The sequence below is a fragment of the Rhinichthys klamathensis genome, unplaced genomic scaffold (assembly GCF_029890125.1).
Source record: "Rhinichthys klamathensis goyatoka isolate OS25496 unplaced genomic scaffold, OSU_Roscu_1.1 h1tg000121l_1, whole genome shotgun sequence".
In the NCBI taxonomy this organism is placed as follows: Eukaryota; Metazoa; Chordata; class Actinopteri; order Cypriniformes; family Leuciscidae; genus Rhinichthys; species Rhinichthys klamathensis.
The window spans coordinates 886,719-906,398 of record NW_026606658.1 but is presented as its reverse complement, the minus strand read 5'-3'; the positions used below and the strand labels follow the sequence as shown (position 1 = coordinate 906,398).

The 19,680-nt window shown below is 36.8% G+C and overlaps 2 protein-coding genes across 3 annotated transcripts; one reads left to right on the top strand and one right to left on the bottom strand.

Moving 5' to 3' along the window:
• Window positions 1-833: 833 nt before the first annotated feature.
• phf5a (PHD finger protein 5A) lies at window positions 834-2,913 on the top strand. Its single transcript, XM_056255362.1, has 4 exons — window positions 834-976; window positions 1,445-1,468; window positions 2,368-2,534; window positions 2,749-2,913. The coding sequence occupies exons 1-4, from the start codon at window positions 925-927 to the stop codon at window positions 2,836-2,838; spliced, it is 333 nt and encodes a 110-aa protein (XP_056111337.1). The 5' UTR covers window positions 834-924; the 3' UTR covers window positions 2,839-2,913.
• Window positions 2,914-7,084: 4,171 nt separating this feature from the next.
• On the bottom strand, window positions 7,085-12,284 carry tefa (TEF transcription factor, PAR bZIP family member a). 2 transcript variants are annotated; one of them, XM_056255443.1, is made up of 5 exons: window positions 12,045-12,284; window positions 9,034-9,396; window positions 8,604-8,812; window positions 7,634-7,845; window positions 7,085-7,479 (listed from the first exon to the last, which is right to left on the bottom strand). In XM_056255443.1, the coding sequence occupies exons 1-5, from the start codon at window positions 12,118-12,120 to the stop codon at window positions 7,458-7,460; spliced, it is 882 nt and encodes a 293-aa protein (XP_056111418.1). In that variant the 5' UTR covers window positions 12,121-12,284; the 3' UTR covers window positions 7,085-7,457. The 2 variants fall into 2 exon arrangements, with proteins under 2 accessions (XP_056111418.1, XP_056111417.1); XM_056255442.1 differs by lacking the exon at window positions 12,045-12,284 and adding an exon at window positions 10,301-10,612.
• Window positions 12,285-19,680: the final 7,396 nt, after the last annotated feature.

Below are 19,680 nucleotides of genomic sequence, written 5' to 3'. Positions count from 1 at the left end.
TTTAAGATACTCACATTTTTTCCACATTAATTATTAACGCAAAAAACATGAAAGTAAAATGAAAAATTGAAGTAATATTAAATTCTAGTAATGTTTTGTCCAGATGTGCATCTCTTTCTTTTAGGACCTTATTGTCTAAAATGACACAAAGATTTCTAACAATATTTCCTAAACCTGTGATATATCTACCAACATAACAATATACAAACATTTATTTTAAAATATTAAAATATATAAAGCCAAACATAGATTTTTTTATTTTTAGATAACACGTTACAGTAAGATTTCACTGAACATTTAGTAATACATTTTTTAAATAAATTGTTGTATATCTGTAAATAATATTTTATGGACCATGAACTAACAATGGACAGTTGTCTTTTTATTACCTAAAGTTAACAAAGATTAATAAATAATATAACAAATGTATTGTTCGTTGTTAGTTAATGTTAGTTAAAGTTAATTTTAACTAGCGGGACCTTATTGTAAAGTGTTACCATATTTTACCATAGAAGCAGACCTTAATTTTGATTAAATTAATTGAAAAATATTCTACGTGTGTTTTTTTTTTTTTATTTACAAAATTAACAGCAAACATTCCTGTTTTTCCCGGACTTTTTTCCAGATTAATTGAGAATGGAATTTTACTAAATGTCCCCTTGTTGAGATCGGTTGAGATACGTTTCTTTTCACTTTTAAAAACGTGTCTGGTATCTTGATTATTTCGTACACATTTGGTCAAATAATGTGCTTGCCTTTGAATTAAAATAAAAAAAATCTCTCTGGTCATGTTGTATTGTGTCCAGTAGGTGGCAGTAAGTTGCTGCTCAGCCTTCAGTCCGAACAATCAGAAGAAGGAAGTTCGAAGGTCATCGTTGCATCGCCGCTAGTATCTCGCTAGCTGGCTACGTTCGTTCTTTTATAATGGCAAAACATCACCCAGATTTGATTTTTTGCCGAAAACAGGCTGGAGTTGGTAAGGCTTTATATTTATTAAATCTAGATTTTATTAAAAGCTTTAAATACATGAATTGTTATTTCATGTATTTGTTAACGAACAAATGTATAGCTAACAAGGCAGTGAATGGTCGCAAGCGCTAAATGAATGAATAGTCGTATTAAAATTAAAGTGGGAGGTGATTAAATTATTTATGTAGCCAACGCTTAATATATCTCCCTGACTTAAGTTAATTTATTAGTTGCTAGTTAATGGCTTAACCAGATATTTATTCTGAGAAAAATCTGGTGAAGTATTGTAGCAACAGATGCAAAGGTAAAGTCAACGTTACTTGGTCGTTTGTTTAATAGTTGGAGCCTGGAGGGCAGTATTGTCATAATTAATATTTTTTTTGTTTACCTTTTGCTGTTTTGTTCATTTGCATGGTTTCAATTTGATCAATTATAAAGTACGTTGTATCTAATTTTATCTTTCCTTTCTTTGCAGCCATTGGGAGACTGTGTGAAAAATGTAAGTTTTGGACTTTATCGAAAAAAATCACATTTGTTCGTTTTACAGATGATTAGTTAAAGAAAAAGTAGTCACTTTGTGCATGCTTATATAAATACTATTTAACAGTAGGAAAATTTCCATTTTTTAAACAACAAACATTTCAAGACAGAGTTACCATGAGCTCCAAGTGATTAATATACGCCACAATGGTAGAAGTAGGGCTGCTCAATAATGACAAAAATTATAATCAGGATTATTTAACATGCTTATGAGTGGGCGATATTGACCAAAACCTTATATATGTGATTTTATTTTTAATTTATTGCAAAATGTAATCAACTATATTTTGCTTGAATTTCACAATTCTTGATACCAATCAATTTATTGATTGCCACAGCAGAATATTAGGCTAACTAATGTAAGTTAAAAAAAAAAGTCCTCAAACAATTATTGAAGACAAGTAAACAGTCAGCAGTTCTGGGTAGATTATTTGCAAATTATAGTCGGTCACTGATTCCAAATTGCATGACAAAATTTGTAGTAACATATTGTTGTAATGTAACATAATCCCTTACATTACTCGTTCAAAGTAATATAATCTGACTTTTGATTACTTTTATATTACTTAAACTCATTTATCACATTGAGTAGGACAATCTTGTACCATATTCATATAAAAATACAAAGATATATTTTTTTTATTCCATTCTTTATCAACAACATGAAGTGCATTAAATATTACATTATTGAATATTACACATCCTGTTTTCTCCCAACTATTCACGTTCTCTTAAAACGTAACCTACTGTGTTTATGTGAATACAGTAAACAGAAAGCCACTTCCGTGTGATCAGGATGGTACTGCTACGATGTTATGCTCTTTAACTCAACAAATGTCTGTTTCTTTTCTTTTTAAGGTGATGGCAAATGCGTTATCTGTGACTCTTATGTCAGGCCTTGCACACTAGTTCGTATCTGTGATGAATGCAACTATGGGTCTTACCAAGGGCGCTGTGTCATCTGTGGAGGTCCTGGAGTTTCTGATGCCTACTACTGCAAAGAGTGCACCATCCAGGAGAAAGATGTGAGTAAATCTGCCTGATCATCGTTTGACTGACTGATGCGAAATCTATTTTGCCCAGTATCAGGGATGTGTAACCATATTTCCCTTCATTCAGTACTTGGGTAACTGCTCCTCATATTGAATTTTCAAATGTAATTATGATGCGTTTTGGATGCATGCTTTTTATTATATTACTGGAAGTTTCTGAAGAACTGTCTGTTTCATTGTTTTTCAGAGAGACGGCTGCCCCAAGATCGTGAACCTCGGAAGCTCGAAGACTGACCTTTTCTATGAGAGAAAAAAATATGGCTTCAAGAAGAGGTGAAGAAACAGGGATTTTGTTTGTCGCAGTAGTGCAAGAGTTTTCCATTTTGTTGATACAATAAAACGTTTTTTTTAATGTTGTGGTGTTGATTATTCTGTTCTGTTTGATTTGATTTGATGCTATTGTAGGGGAATTTACAGTTAGAGACCCAAGGACCAGATATGATTAATGAAGACCATGAGTCAGAAATGCAATCAAGTGAATCAGATTAAGAATAGTTTGCATTTTCATCAGCAGAAGTCAGCTTCCACACTCAGCAAGGAGTTCGTAGGCATCTCTGCGTACACACTCATTACAGCAGCAATTCTACTCACACAATCACTAAGCTACGTCATCACGTCAGGTTGAATGATTCTGATTGGTTAAGGCACAGATAAACTTTAAATATTTCTATTGAGGTCACCAATCTGGGTTTCTAGGCTCCAGTTTGTCTGTCAGATGGTCATCCCACCTCCTGTGCGTGCCAGCTGTTCACCTTGTGAACGTCAGGTCCTGTACAAAAGAGTACCAGAAATGCACGCACAGATACACAGCTTCTTCAAGGTTGGAGTTGGTCGAGCTCTTGCTCTGATCAGGAAACTGACCCAAAACATTCTAAGTTGTACTTTCTCTCAGCTAGAGGTTCAGACAAAATTCGTCAATATTCTCTAGTGATTGAAGATAAAAAAATGAAGTAAATGTTTTAACTAAGATTTGGTTAAGTAGGAGAAGGGCTTGAGTGACCCTGGTGACCTTGACTGTCATGGTCAGCTAGAAGAGTAAATGTATGTTTTGACATGTTGGGTGCTTCTCTCAAAAAACATAGAGAGCAAATTCCAGTAAACAGAAATGTATTTCTATAACTACATAAATCCAATAAGCCTGAAGAAGTCATTCAAATCATTTAATGTGTGGAAGGATAAATATGAATACCTTGATTATAATCACTCAAAAGGATATACAGTACATTGAAGAGGCAGTGGATTATTTTATTTTTAGGATTAGAAGGTTGTAAGATTGAATATTTTATCTCCATCATTTTGGAAGTAGTATAGATATTTCAATATTAGAGTCCTGATTTGTTTCAAACTTCTATAAATAAAACTCCAGCCTGTTATGCCGGGTCTTTTTTATTTTTCCTGCGTGTTGTTGGAATTTTGGTTACAAAATACGCTATCTGATTTAATTATTTAATTCAACGTAAACTCTTGTGGCTTCTGTCTGGGCCACCCTGTCACAGGAAGGAAAGAATAAGAACAAAATGTAACACGTTCGATATAGATTTTATGGTAGCACATTACAATAAGGTTCCCTAATGCATAATTGAAATCAAAAGTTGTATCTCTTAATAGTATTCAATGGACTTGAGCTAACATTATCAATGAATGTTAAAAAAGATTAAATACTGTAATAAATGTATGGCTAATTAAAGTTAATCTTAGTTAATGGCTGCAGTAATAGGAACTTACTGTGGAGTGTGTAACACTACACCGTCCTGACCTATTTTTTTTACAGTCTATGGTCCTGACAGCACGCAATTTGTTATGTCAGAACTAGCGCGAGCGCTTTAAGTATGTCAGAAATGGTCAGAAGGGGGATCAGTTTACAGCATCGCAGATTATAAAGGGTTCTATTTGCTGTTTTCTAGTCTGGTGTGGGGCAGACACTGTGTTACATACTTTACTAACATAAGCACAATAATCGTTTTATTGTCTTTCTTTAAACATGATCATAAAATACAATATTGATCAACTATTACATTCATATTTATTGATATGTATATAGAGTATTTTCAAATTCTACTTTTTTTCAGTTAAATATGTACTTGAGAAAAAATACATGATTTATTTTGGGATTGTATGGGCTTGTTCTGTATGGACATATATTCATTTTATTTGGGCATGTCTTAAAAAGTCTTCATTTAATTTTTTTTCAAGTCTGTAAAAGGTTCCTTGTTAGGCATTGAGAGAGTTGTAATTCAGTGAATGTTAGGTAATCTTGACTGAAATGTGATCGCTCCTTATGAAAAAAACCTTTATTGAAATGCATCACACTGCCTTTTTTAGCCCCTCCCTCTTTGTGTTATGCAACTTTTTTTTCTTTTTTCTTTTTGCCGTCTGTCTTACACAACACTCTACCATCTGAAATTTGAGATTCAGTTAGTCATAATTCTCCTAGGCATCAAAGAATTTTCTGATTTAAATGCACTGTTAAATATTGTTAAAATTACATGTAGGTAAGACACGTTTTTGAGTTCTTTAATAATATGTACAACACGAAACAGACAAGACACAGAGAAAACATTTACAAGTCAAAAAAATGTTTAAAAGACAAAGAAATTTCTTTCCTCAAAAAAAAAAGACCAATAACAATTAGAAAACCATTCAAATCTGACAAAATAAAGATTTGTTACTGCAACAAAGATGGCATCTCACATAAGCAACCGAGTTCTTTTCTAGTTGATTAGAAGAAATGCTTCATAACAGGCAGAGACAGTCACTATTCCTTTCAGAACAGCCATTAAGCCCCATTTTATTTTATTGTTGTTCCTCATCTCTCGTTTCACACTCATCAGAAAGGAAGCTCAAGGAGAAATGACAAACCGTAAGTGCAACATTAAAGAGTGTCTACAGACCACAGATATGAAAAAGTTTAAACACCTGATTTAAATGGAGTCATATAAGCTACAGAAAATGGTATCTTCAGCGTTTTTGATCAAAGTTAACTTTGGTCAAAATTACATTACATATCAGATTCCCTTTCCACAAAACATGAAAAACGACAAATGTGGTCACACGTAATGCAAAATTAAACTTGGTAATAAACATCTGCCTAATTTCCACTTCACAACAATAAACCGTGAGCAAAAGATATTGACTGCTTGTGAAACCGTTATCTTTATTTTCTTTCCCTGGTGATATTACGGGTGCTTCTCAATCGGAAGGCTGCATATCTCGGCTGCCAAAGGACATCTCTATTTAAAGGATCCTTAAGGCCCTTTGCACACTGAGTCCGAAATTTTCATATGCGTTTTTTCGTATTCGTGATTCGGTGGCTCTGAATTGTCAAAACACCATTCAAACTGCTTGCTACGGATGCGAAAAACGCAGAAAACTGAACCCGATCTGATTTTTTTATGACGGACGAAAGTTTCGGAGGCAGTGTGCAAGCGTGATTGACATAACGTGAGGTCGTATTTATTTTTTAACGTGCGAAAATTTCGGACTCAGTGTGCAAAGGCCATTAGAAGGCAGCCTTCGTTTCGCGTCCTTCATTCAGCTCATTTTGAAGGATGCATCAAGTTTATACTTCAGGTCCTCCAATTACCCACAATCCTTTTTTACAAATGAATTGTGTAAACATGAACATGTGACATAGCCATGCGCACTTACTAGACCGTCTCATTTAATGCTGAGGAGGACTCTAGACTAGACTAGGAAGAACGCAACCTCACTAGGATGCAGTCTTCCGTTTGAAAAGCTCCCTACATGTTTCAAAAAGACAAGACAAGTTGCACAAAATATGTACCTGAAAAAGTAGGACAGTGGCGAGCGGGGGGCCGACGCCCTTTCAAGAGGTTTGAGCTTGGTTTCTGATTTGTAACTTTAGCGCGCTTTACAAACAGGCACTCCGCTGAAGACACTTATGGATCCTTGTTGACTCTGAGCTATGAACGGTGTGGTTCACACTGCGAAGCCATTTTTTTTTAAATATTTGAAGTTATCTAAAAAAATATACATCATATGATACATATGGGAAAAAAACACTATATCAGCACTACATTTGTTTTGCTGAGTTCCAAACAGAAACAAGATCCGTCACATGTACAGAGGGTTATTTCTGTACATAAACTGACCTCCATGAGTCCCAGAAAGGGTGAACCAGTAAACAAGGTATGGTTTTAGGAGATCTAATGAGTTATTATGAAAGACTCCATATCTACTGTACAATATTTGTCAAGTTTTGCAGATATACAACAGTGCACATATTTCCAGTACATTTTTTGATGAATTCTAGCACTTGCTGACAGACAAAACATTTAACAAGGTTTTTTTCTGCAGCACAAAAACATGATAAATTTACATTACCTGCTTAACGTTTTTTTTCAGTTACCTGTAAATACATACTTTTGAAGTGATGCATTCTCTCCATATTTCAATAATAGCATTTTAATTATTTTGCAGATAAAAATGCACCGAGTAGTGGTAAAATGTACCAAATTTGTAAAAGGAATTCTTAGAATCAATGTCATTTGTTCAGGGATAAACAAACTGATATTTAAGAAAGTATATTAAAGTCAATGCCAGTCATTCTTCATAAATAAAGACCAGTGACTTCCAACGCACATTATTCCTTAAAACTACCATAAAACAAGAAAAGGTAGAGGGGAAAGACCTTTTCTACAATGCAATGCTTTACAAAAAAAGCACTCAAAAGCTCTATTGGAAATATTGGGTATGCTGTTGCACTGAATATAAGATTATTATATTGATAAGAGTGGCTGACAGGATTCATAATCATGAATATCACTTAGCTTTACAGTCTGAATTATTCATTCACTTATCTTCTGTCTTCTCCTTTTCATTCCATACCATTATTAATTTATTGCCTTTCGACAATGCAAATAAATCAATAATTGTTTAGAGGTCTTCAGCTGGTCCACTTGAAAAAGAAGAGAAAAAGTTGTAAATCACCACATTTGTAACAGTGACCTACTTCACTTGTAAGAGTTAGTGTTTAACTCTGAGTGCGAGCTATATGAGCAAATGCAATTAGCAAATTATGCAAATTCTCTGTCTGCACAATTGTCTCTTACAGTGGCCCGTATTTGGCTTCATAGCGTGCCACGACGTTCTTGCAGCGCCCAAAGTCCTTGCGTAACTCTGCCACTTCCTGCCTCAACACCGAGTTCTCTCGCTCCAGGAAGGCTGCTCGTACTGTGATCTGATTCTCTTTAAGCCGCCTGGCATCTCGTGAACGTTTGGCTGCAATATTATTCTTCTTCCTCCGCTGCCAGTATTTGTCGTCCTGAAATAGTTAGTGGACATAAAAAATGTTGTGAAAAATTTTCAATTCAAAAATTGTCAATACAAGATCTTGACCAAAAAATGTATGCACCTCTCGATGGAAATAAATGTTGTGATGTTATTTCCATCAAGAGGTGTATCCATTTTTGGATTGTAAGAGTCCATCACTCTGTAAAGTGTCCTCCAGCACATCCCAAAGACTTTCAGTTTCATGTGTGAAAGTGATTCTTCATGCTCACTCCAAACCATTTTTTCACAATTTGAGCCTGATGAATCGTGACATTGTCATCCTGGAGTATGGCCATGATATGTCTTCCTACATGGTTGTTTAAGAAATGAAAAGCTACAAACTCCATCAGAACTGTTGCCAAACATTTAACATGCCAGAAACATAATAATCACTGCAATAATGATCCAGTCATAGACCCTTATGCATTTGCCTATTTAAATCCAAACAGCGACTTTTTTTTTGGCTGTCAAGTGTATAATTACATAAGACACTCTCTAAAATAATTTTCACCAAATTAACGTTTAGGGTGTAACAGTATAATTAAGTTTTGGCCCTCAGGCACAAATACTTGCTTGGCTTTCTTGATCAGAGTTCAAGTGTAATGTTATACAATATTAAGGTAGTTTTTCGGCAATATTTTTTTTAGCATCATTGGCATACTCATAGTTTTTATTAATATTTTGAATTAGTATTTATTTTTATACTTTCTGTTCACATTTTAAGTTTAGTTAAAGTTTTAGTGTATTTACCTTCTTCTCCTCAGGCACATATACTTTCTTTGCTTTCTTGATCATAGGCTGAGGCTTCAGCTCCTCCTCGGAGAAGCGATGTTTCCGGGGATTAAACAGTTCGCCTCCGGGTATGCTGGAGAGCACAAGGTCTGTGGGATCCGGCTCGAAGTTGATCTCTACCTCAATATCATCTGGATCAATAGGCTCTGGTGTCGCACGGTCCTCATCTGTGGTGAAAAGTGAATTAGTAAATACCAACAATGAAATGAAATCTAAATCTAGTTCTGTTTTATTACTTCCAGACATTATTTGTTATTCTAATTGAATGTTTGAACATCACTTGATCATTGCTGACTCTTACAGTCAGATCATCATGAAAAACAGCTTAACCATGATTTTAGTGAGTTGTGACAGAAAGTACACTGTGTTCTGTTCTCCTTCTGCTGACCTGATTTAGTGTCTGTTGAGCTGGAGGCCGTGAATGTGACCACTTCCTCCTCACATTGATCCAGTTCCATGACTGGCATAAGAGAGATTGCTGGGGCTGTTTCGCTTGTAGAGATTGTGGTTGGTTTTTCAGTTGTCAGCTGTAAGTTTTCCTTCCCAAGACTCTTTTGCTGACCCTCATCCTCTGAGGCAGAAATGCCATTCTCCATGAGAAATTCCTCCAGATCCATGTATTCCAGGTGGAAGGTTTCGCCATCATAGGGAATGGTCTTTTCCCAGATGGCAGGTGTTAGGGCGGCTGATGGTCCCATTCCACTGACCCCTCCAGAGTCCACATCCTCAAAGAGTTTCTCTTTATCATTTTCTGCAATATCAAAATTACCGTAATAAACTAATTATGACAGACAAAATATTTTGTTCAAATCCCAGATATTACATCAGAAAGACTGGCAATCAAACACTAAACTGAAAGACTATTGAAAGACTGCAATGGGTATCTAGAACGGGCAACAAAGGTTTACCTGAGAAAATCTATTTAACAAAATGACAAAAGGTGTTGTATTGTTAATTGTATCAGTGAAACGAAAATTTTGTCATCACTTACTGACCCCCAAGTTGTTCCAAACCTGTATAAGTTTATTTATTCTATTGAACACAAAATAACATATTTTGAAGAATGTTGGTAACCACTAGACAGTTGACGGCACCCATTAACTTCCATAGTAAGAAAAAAATACTATGGCAGTCAATGGGTGCCGTCAACTGTCTGGTTACCAACATTCTTCAAAATATGTTATTTTGTGTTCAACAGAAGAAAGAAATTAATACAGATTTGGAACAACGTAAGGATGAGTAAATAATGACATTTTTGGGCGAGCTATCCCTTTAATTTCATATATCTTAGTTCAGCTTGCTATATGCAAGATTCAGCATACAAAAACAACTTTGTATAACATCTATATAATTTGCATGTACATTAAATAGTACTAAAGTGACGAATCGTTCTTTAACCAACTGAGATTGTCTAAAGAACGATTCATTTAGGAAGCGGACATCATTGGTTCCATCCAGTTTTTATGAGTTTGCAACATTAAGTGCCGCGAAGCAAGTTGTAAATAGCACAAAAACACGTTCTGTATTTACATAAAGAGGCAATGATACCTGGTCTGTCGTTGTATGAACATACAGGATGCATTTGACGATAAGAATTCTGCAATGCAGCGAGAGCAGCGACCGCGCGCCCGACTGCTGCAGACAGAGGCACTTACCACCATCATCGCCTTCCAGAAGATTCGGTGGAGGAATTTCCATGATTTTCTTTAAAACTACTGGGAAGGGAATCGGAGTATCAGTGCCCGAGTCCATCGTTACCGAAATAGGCTCCGCGTCCATTTTTACCGACGCTTCGGACAGCGCGTGAGAATAGCTTAACTTTAAAAACGACTTCAAATCCCTGGTTTAATTAAGAAAAATATTTAAATTTCTTCAATACCTTAGGTACGAGGGAGAAAAAAATTAAATCACCTCGCCAGTCGACACCTTTCTATTCACAGACTATTTCTGTGTTTGACCCGATTTTCCAGTTAGCCACAAAAGTGTTTTAATATCCACGCCCCCTCTGCAGAAAAAAAAACACTGTTTTTCGATGCGGATAGGTTGGTTGTGGCTCTGCTCTCATGATTAATTAAGTAGACGTGACGACAAAGCTGCGTGTCCGTGAAAAAAATGAAGGTTAGTTGTCTTCAAAAGCGACTCCTCATTGGTCGGCGGTCAAAACGGTTATATTTTTCACTAATGTTAGAAAAAGTGTCACGAGACCCATATGGATACAATGACGATATAGAGTATGTGCATATATGCCACATACAACTTTAAAATGACATGCCTTTCACGCTTCTGTAATTAATAGACCAATTTATTCCAAATCAATTAATTTTACAATTGACCTTCAAACGTTTACTTATAACAAGTAATAACAAAACTGTGTTAGGGATTAACATAATAATAAACAATAATATGCTTGGTCATTGCACTTAATGAGCTCATGTCTCGCGGGGGAACAGCCAGTGGGTCCTGGCACATGGCCTCGCACGTGCACTCATGACACGTTAGTGTGCAAACAGACCAATCGCAAAGCAGAATAGATACAGGAAAAATATCGCATGTCTCACGTGTACAATTAGGTTGTAATTAACTTGCCCTTCGGTTTAAGACATGTATGTGAAATACAATTTATGTTATTCGGTCATATTGCATGATCTGTTCTATATGATGTCTTGCATATAATACACTACAAAATTAACAGTGATTGCATATTTCTATTATTGCACATTTAATTAATATCTAAAAAAAATCTGTCATCGTATTTAAAATATCAGTCCCACTTTGCATGTCTCAATATATTTGACAAAATAATCGTATCGTTCTGAATATGCCTTTTCATAATTTCTCCTAGTGAAATAAAAAGTTTTTCATGTTAGGATTATATTAATGCAATTAATTGCTACACCAGTAAATGTAATCTATACAGAAACCTTTATAAAAGACAGTCTACATGCTGCCAAGATGCAATACTCATTGAATAGGATAATTTGCTAAATAAATAAATATGTAAATTGGAACAGGCCCCAACTGGGAAGAAGGAAAAACTAGGTTAAGGCATTTTTGCTATAATATTAATAGATTAATTGCAGATATCTAGACACTGTTAGTAATGAAATGCAGCCAAAAACAGATGTTAGAAAACAATTTCTCAATACACAGTATTTATAAAAGAAAAAGTTCACGTTCATAAAAAAAACCTGCATTTCTTGTTAGTGCGATAAAAAAGGAAACTCAATCAATTCACGTCATACTTTGAATCACTTGATCTACTTAATGGCTGACGTAGTATCTAATGTCACAAGTAACGTTAGAATTCTGCGGCATGACAATTACAGATTACCCTATATACATATAGTGGGAAATAAGAGTGTCCCGATTTACATGTATGCTCAATAGAGAAATTCTTACCACTGTCATCAATCGAAGGGACAGAGAAGGGGTACTCAAGCAAGGATTTGAATATCTCCGGAATTTCTGAAGACATGTCAAAACAGTATCAGTATCAACACCTGGGGAAAAAAGCTGGATGCAGACGCTTAATCAATTTATCAATAGCTTTCAGTTAATCAAACTGTCTCCGCATTAAGAGTAATATGATGCAACACTGAGAATTCAGAAACTTTTTATCGCGGTCACAAGGTCTGTAGTGTCCTAACGTTAACACGAAGTTACTTAACTAGTCCCACCCTTACAGTCTATGGTCCCACCTTAAATTGCCTTGTTTTCATAGGGTTGAACGTTTTGACCAATGAATATCGTTTCAGTCTGCCTGTTGATTCATATTCAATGCGGCGCGGTAGTTTATTGGTCATTTCAGCTGTGTGTCTTCACTCTTTGAGCCAATAGAGATCTAGATAAGTTATCTAAGGCAAAAACATCTGCGTGTCAGTGAGTGTTACGAAAGTGTGGGCAAAAATGTCTTTTGAACGGCGCTATCAGTGTCATTCACAGGGGCGTCACTAGGCCCTTTTTAGGGGGGCTTCAGCCCCCCTAAACTTCTGCCTAGCCCCCCTAAAAATGTGCGATTAATGTAGGCTACACAAATTCGTGTTCGCTTCAGTCTTGTTATAATCAGATTCAGCGCGTTCTTCATCTTCAATCCGCAGCGGCGCCGACAGAGAGCACGTCAGAAACAGAGGACAGGGTGTGTGTGTGTGTGTGTGTGTGTGTTCATGTGTGTTCATCTGAGCCTCATTGGTCTGTCACTGCTCGTCAATGTCAGAATATTTGAGATGACCAATCAAATCAAAGTAGGCAGGCTTTATGTTCACAGACGCTGCTGAGCGCGAATTTTAACAGTGCGACTCGACGCGTACGGTCAAGTGCGAGATAAGATGTAAGTAGCTAAACTTAACATTTCATATTTTACTTTTTTTAGGTCATAAATGTTAAACGAATGACAAAAAATAATCAGGCAAACTAATATAGTTTTGTCTAATTTCGCCATTTTGAACTGAAAATAGGCTGTAACGTGACTCATGTAATGTAATAATTAGTTTACAAGAAACATTAACAAAGCCGTTTTCATCATGTTAGGCACAAGATTAATAATGAATGTGTACATATTGAGGATATAATACAAATTGTAGCCTTTAGTAAATTAAAAAACCTCAGCTTTAGGAGGGGAAGAGAAAGGGATGAAGAGACTGAGAAAAAAAGGAAGAGTGATGGAGATGAGAAGAGAGCAGGTATTGACAAATAATCTGCCCACTGACATGGTTTTAAAGCTATTTCTTATCCTTTTTTGGTCTTCAAACGTCTTGAAATGCACATATCAGAGAAATAAAAAATTTGAACCCCCTACCAACCTCAAATTTAGGACCTCTGTGACTAAAGCCCTGTCTACGGCCCTGTGTTAGGCATAAGATCAATAATAAATGTGTAGCCTACATATTGTGAATGCATTTAATAAACTTAATTCCCTTTAGTAGCTTTCAGTAAATAAACGCGTCTGAGAAAATGATTCATAGGCAAAATCAACCTATCAGTTGACCCTATGTTTACTTTCTTCACTGACAGACAAAAATATAAAGCCTATATCAGTCAAAGCTCAGCTGGGCAAGATAAAAACAAAGAGAAAAAGAGTGTGATGCTGATGAGGAGAGAAAAATAATCAGCTGCCCACTATCCAAGTTTTTTGGCCTTCAGAACATCTTAAAATGCACATATGTAGATCAGAGAAATCAAAATTTTCTCGGGGAGACCCCGAACCCCCTTATTTGCCCTACCTCACATTAGGGACCACAGTTATTATAAAACCGTGCCTTTGCATCGTAATGAAAATGGTTAATAGTGATCTTTAGATCCTAAACTAAAGTGTTACATTTTTTTATTTTTAAAAAAAAAATCATATTGGGGGCTTAGCCCCCCTAAAATGAAAATCCTAGTGACGCCCCTGGTCATTCACATTACCAGCGACAGAGAGGCAGACATGTACGTCGAGTTAAAAAAAATTAAAGGTCTTCTCACTTTTTTAAAATAGCCAGTAGACTGTAGGCTAGTTATATAAATGCATTAGAGTATTGTATTCATTATGAACTGCCTATTGATGAAATGCATGTCGCATGTACATGTACATGTCCAGGTGTGTGGAATGAATATGTTTCCAGGCTAATACAAATGTCATCTTTGACCTCTATATTCTTTTGACCTACTACGACGTACCAAACAACACAGTTGTAAAAAAAAAAAAAAAAAAAGTTTAAAATAGGCCTAGTATAGTATTGCTCTTCTACTGTTCCATGAATACTGACTACCCGGGGAGATTTATACTTGTTTTGAGTTCCAGTTCTACTTGCTTGTCATAATTTTCACTCAAGTCACGTGTCTGGCGCAGAGATGTTGAAATCGCTCTTTTGGATGGGGGATGGTTGGGTCTTTCTCTCTTTTTTTACAGTCTATGGTCTCTAGAATCGTCACCAGTCACACCACCTTTCGCCCAGAGTCATATCTCTAGCCTCTATATGGCTCTGCTTTTGCCCCGTTACCAATGGCTATGATTGGCAGAGACATCATTTTGTGTGTCACAAAGATTTCTGCCTCAGTATTTGTAGATCATTTGTACACGTTTCTAAGCCTTTAATGGAAAACAAGTATTCCGTAAGTTTTAAAGGCTATATTGACAAAAACGTTCAATATATGCAAAGAGTCGATATTTAGGGAGTGGGGGTTCAATCTTCAGCTGGCTGGCAGGAGCCGCCACTGGCATGTCACGTGACCTGTCAGTGGCTGGCTGGCAGCTGCCAGTCTGATTCTGGCATGTCACGTGACCTGTCAGTGGCTGGCTAGTTGTCTGGCAGTCTGCCTTTGCCAAGTTTCAGAAACCTTTGACTTTTGGCCGTTTTTTGTGTTCCTCCCTTTCTAGCTCATTTATTATGCAACTGTTGACGGCTGACTCCATGAGCGTCGAGCAAAGCGTCAGTAAGCTGCCAGTCTGATCATGGCTCATTTGACTGGTTTAATTGGGATAACAGTCCACAAAACATCAATTATACTAAAGAATAGATGTGTGACATTATATTCATAATAAGAAAACAATTAATTACCTTGCAACGAGAGTGTCAGGCAACGCGTTATACTCGCTGATCAGTCACGACTGACTGGATGAGCGTTCAGCAAGCGTCTGTAAGCTGCCAGTCTGATCACGGCCATTTGACTGGTTATATTGGGATAACAGTCCCCAAAACATCAATCATACTAAATAACATAATCATATCAACAGATGCATAAAGGGAGGAACACAAAACACAAAAACTGTCAAAAATCAATGGTTTCTGAAACTTGCCAAAGGCAGATTGCCAGACAACTAGCCAGCCACTGACAGGTCACGTGACATGCCAGGCTCAGATTGGCAGCTGCCAGCCAGCCACTGACAGGTCACTTGACATGCCAGTGGCGGCTCCTGCCAGCCAGCTGAAGATTGAACCCCTACTGTATTTAGGTGTACTCTTCTTCATAACCTCTGCTTCTAGGCAAAATCCTGAATGATGACGATCCATTCTTGTCTTATTAGTACTCGGAGTAGATCACAATTTGTGGGCTTCTGCTTGTCCACTCGCCTTTTTGAGGATTGATAACAGGTTCTCTATGAGTTTAAGATCTGAGGTGTTTCCTGGCCACGGATCCCAAATTTTTATTGATCTCAATGCCACTTCATTATCACTCTTGCCTTGTGACATGTTGCCCCATCATGCTGGAGGATCTTGCAGGACATTTTGATACCATTCTTTATTCATGGCACTGGCAGTGTTTATGGGCAGAATTGTGAGAGCCTTCCTCAGATGAAAAGGGAGGCTCACACATGGATGGTCTCAGGATGCTTCGCTGTTGGCACGACACAGGACTCAGTAGTAGGGTTCACCTTTCCTTCTCCAGTCCGGTCAATCAATTTTCCATATGTCACAGAAAATCAGAACCGGGCTTCATCAGAGAAAATAACGTTGCACTTGTCTTCTGCTGTCCAATCCTTATACTTCCTGCAGAATTTCAGTCTGTCCCTGATGTTTTTCTTGGAGAAGTGGCTTCTTTGCTGCCCTTCTTGACACCAGATTGTTGTCCAAAAGTCTTCGCCTCGCTTTGCGTGGGATGCACTCACACATACAGCTGTCCGTACTGAACAAGTTCTGCACTGGTGGTGACATGATTCTATAGCTGACCCCTCAGGAGAAGACGGTCCTTGCTGGACACTCTGGGACGTCCTGAAGCTTCTTCACTGCAGTTGAACCTCTCTCCTTGAAGTTCTCGATGATCCAGTAAATGTTTTTTTCAGGTACAATATTCTTTGCTGCAATTTCCTTGCATGTGAGGCCATTTTGATGCAAAACAATAATGGCTGCATGTTTTCTTTATAGGTAACCATTGCTAAAATAAGAACAAAATGATTGGAAGCAGAATGATACTTCACAGTTTCCCATGTGCTGATAATATGATTAGTGAAATGTTAACTGGTCATGTTGTGCCAGGGCAAAAAAAAAAAAAAAAAAAAAACAGGGGCAAAAAACAAAACTGTTGTGTCAGGGCCAAAAAAAAAAACTCTTTTTTTTTCGCCACTTAAGTTTTTTTTGCAATTATTTAGAATTCATCTGATCACTCTGCACAATAATCTAGAAACAATGTGAATCAACACCACAACATAAGGAAGCAGCAAACTTTGCGAAACACAAAATGTATGTCACTGCCAGTGCCAATACTTTTGGCCAAGGGTGTAGAACTGGAGGACAGGCGTCAATTTTCCATCCGTTTCAAGCCACATATATTTAGATCACCTCAAGAAAAGAAGAAAAAACAATGTGTGAACAAAATGCTAGTTTTGGGCACTTGTGATACATATACAGCGGCTGCTGCTGATTTCAAATCACTAATAACAACTGGACATTCTAAAACGCTTAACATATTCTGGTGGGTTCATCTGCTTGCCTGCACATAGTATGCATCATCAATAAGGCATAAATTGAACTGTCTTACTAAGTTTGTAGTACTTAGTACAAACCTGGTAAAAATAAATGGTTGGCAAAGGAGGAAAGCCTTGTTTTGCCCTCCAGCTACATATAGGGTTGCCAACCGTTCCGTATAATACGGAATCGTTCCGTATTTGACACATAAAAGGCTTGTTCCGTATTGAACTGATACGGAACGCACTTTGTTCCGTATTTTTGAGAATCAATTCAGTGCAAATCCATGACAGACGCATAGCTTCTAATATATATGCCAGACAGACTATGATGAATGAACGAAGACCCGCTGCTATAATGGCAAATTCGGGGACTTGGCGCCCCCTTGACGGGCTGACGTGTATTGACGTAGAGTTGGCTCATTGGTCGCACGTCAGAGGCGCCCGCGCCATTGGATGTGCAGTTGCCGCAGCGCAGCCTGAGCGAGCCAGACGCTCAATGTGCAAGCTGTGCAGCTGCAAATGCATTTTACAGGCTTCAGTAAATCGAGTAAAATGTGTTTCCGAAGACATTTGTAGGCTATGATAAGAAAAAAAATGTTATTTTTTATTTTTTGCACCGGAAAGAACATTCTAGAAGTCTAATTCTATTGAATAAGTTCGCACAAGGCTACAGAAAACTGTTGTGTTTATTTTTCTTCAAATGCAGTCTAAGCCGATGAGTTTCGAATGTTATATGTTGTATTTGTTTAAGTTAAAAAATAAAACGTATTATAATCTAAACAAGTACATGGTTCATTTTTGGCAAAATGATCATGATAGCCTTTATATATCTGTGTGGTTAAGTCTTGTATATTGATTAAGCCTACTTTGCTATTCTATAAATATATAGGCCTAATAAGTTGCATTATAATATGATATAAAATGTATGAATTTCAGGGAGCATGTCACTACAGCCCCCCCCCCCCCCCCCCTGTTCCTTATTTCCATTTCAGAAAGTTGGCAACCCTAGCTACATATAAGAATGTGGCACCACATGAAACCTATGAATTAGGGAAAATGGACATCTGATTGGACAAAATATATGTAGTGCAGGATGAGTCATCAATTTTTTTAATCAATTTCCACAGAGATACTGTAAATTTTAAATGCATTTCCTAAAATACATTTTGTTATTGTTCAGTACAGTAGGATATAGATAACCTCAAAGCTAACATGTTGAAAGTCACAACTCTTAATTTTGATTCAACATTGTCTAAAAAGTAATTCGATAAAAAGCAATAACATCTCACACATTTTCTAAAACAGTCTATTTATTGTTAAACACTTTCATGAGATTTGGTCCACTGTGATCAATATATCACTTCCAACCAGGGAGAAAAAGGAGAAACAAAACAAACAAATGTAAAAATACAGTACAAAAAGAGGCATTGTTGTTTTACCTTTTCCTTTTTTCAAACTCCTGATTTTCACTGGTTATCTATGCAGGTGAAAATTAAAGCCATCCTAACAGAAAAGTCTCAACCGATATAATCCAACATTTGCTAAATCCCACATTGTCTTTTTAGGCTGAACATGGATTATGAACAACATATTTCTGGTTTACACTCAGAAAGTGTGACACACAAAGGTAGTTTTAAAGTGGGCAATCTTTCTTGGTGTCTGTCCAGAAAGCCCAGAACGTTCCAGTTCTGTGATGAAATAAACTCAAGTGGAGAATGAGGATGGTGGGTATATAACTATTACTGCAGCCTTCAGATAGTCAATGGCCAGCAGTACTAACCCTTTGATATGAATATGAATGACTGCCAACTTCATCCCGTATTAGAGCAAGAGAGAATTAACTGAGCATCTTGGTTCTCAGATTGTTCTCTCTTTCTCTCTATGGTTAAGCACACTACCTCAGCTCTACCATGATCTAGCATGATCATGTTCCTCAGAATATTTTAGATGCGAGTTACGTGCAAAACCAGACTCCATTGTCACTGAGAGAACATTTACGATACACTTCCCTCCCCTATTTCCTTAAACAAATTGTCTAAGAGTGTATATATCATTATACTGAAAGAGTAGGATTATTTGTTAAGGTATTTATAATTGTATATAAATGTATAAGGCGCTATGCAGACAAACAAATATCCATGTATGCTTTGTGTTCCGTCACAGTATAGCACTGTGAGAATCGAATCAGAAATATGGTGCAGAGGGAATTTGCTAAGGCATGTAGTTTTTAAAGATGTCTCTTTACTACAACCACTTTATAAACCCTCTTACAAGAGATCCCAAGTTTCAGAAAACAGACTAACTAAAACACACCACAAAAGCATGACACTCTATACGTTAATGGCATCGCTTGCTTTTCATTGTGTTTAGGTTGAAGAAAAAGACCGATAACTACCCTAGGATCTCAATTCCTCTATTCTGGACAGCTCACTAAGCATACATAGACATAATTCACTGTTAAGTATTATATTCATACATGGATACATATATTTAAAGTGTTATACATAGCAATTAACATATACATATATCAATAGCATATAGGAAGATAGAAGTAGTCATAATGACAATCATTATCATCACTGTCATCATCATAATAATAGCAGTAGTAATAATATGATCCCTCGGTAAAGCGTACTAGGTCACTCCAGAACG

Bases quoted from the DNA above. Each gene is read 5' to 3' on its own strand.
- phf5a (XM_056255362.1), top strand. From the start codon at position 925: ATGGCAAAACATCACCCAGATTTGATTTTTTGCCGAAAACAGGCTGGA. The intron at 977-1,444 runs GTAAGGCTTTAT...CTTTCTTTGCAG, and splicing joins CCGAAAACAGGCTGGAGTTG to CCATTGGGAGACTGTGTGAA. The intron at 1,469-2,367 runs GTAAGTTTTGGA...TTTCTTTTTAAG, and splicing joins TGGGAGACTGTGTGAAAAAT to GTGATGGCAAATGCGTTATC.
- tefa (XM_056255442.1), bottom strand. From the start codon at position 10,424: ATGGACGCGGAGCCTATTTCGGTAACGATGGACTCGGGCACTGATACT. The intron at 8,813-9,033 runs GTCAGCAGAAGG...TTTTCACCACAG, and splicing joins CTCAACAGACACTAAATCAG to ATGAGGACCGTGCGACACCA. The intron at 7,480-7,633 runs GTAAGAGACAAT...TTCTTTTTCAAG, and splicing joins GAAGCCAAATACGGGCCACT to TGGACCAGCTGAAGACCTCT.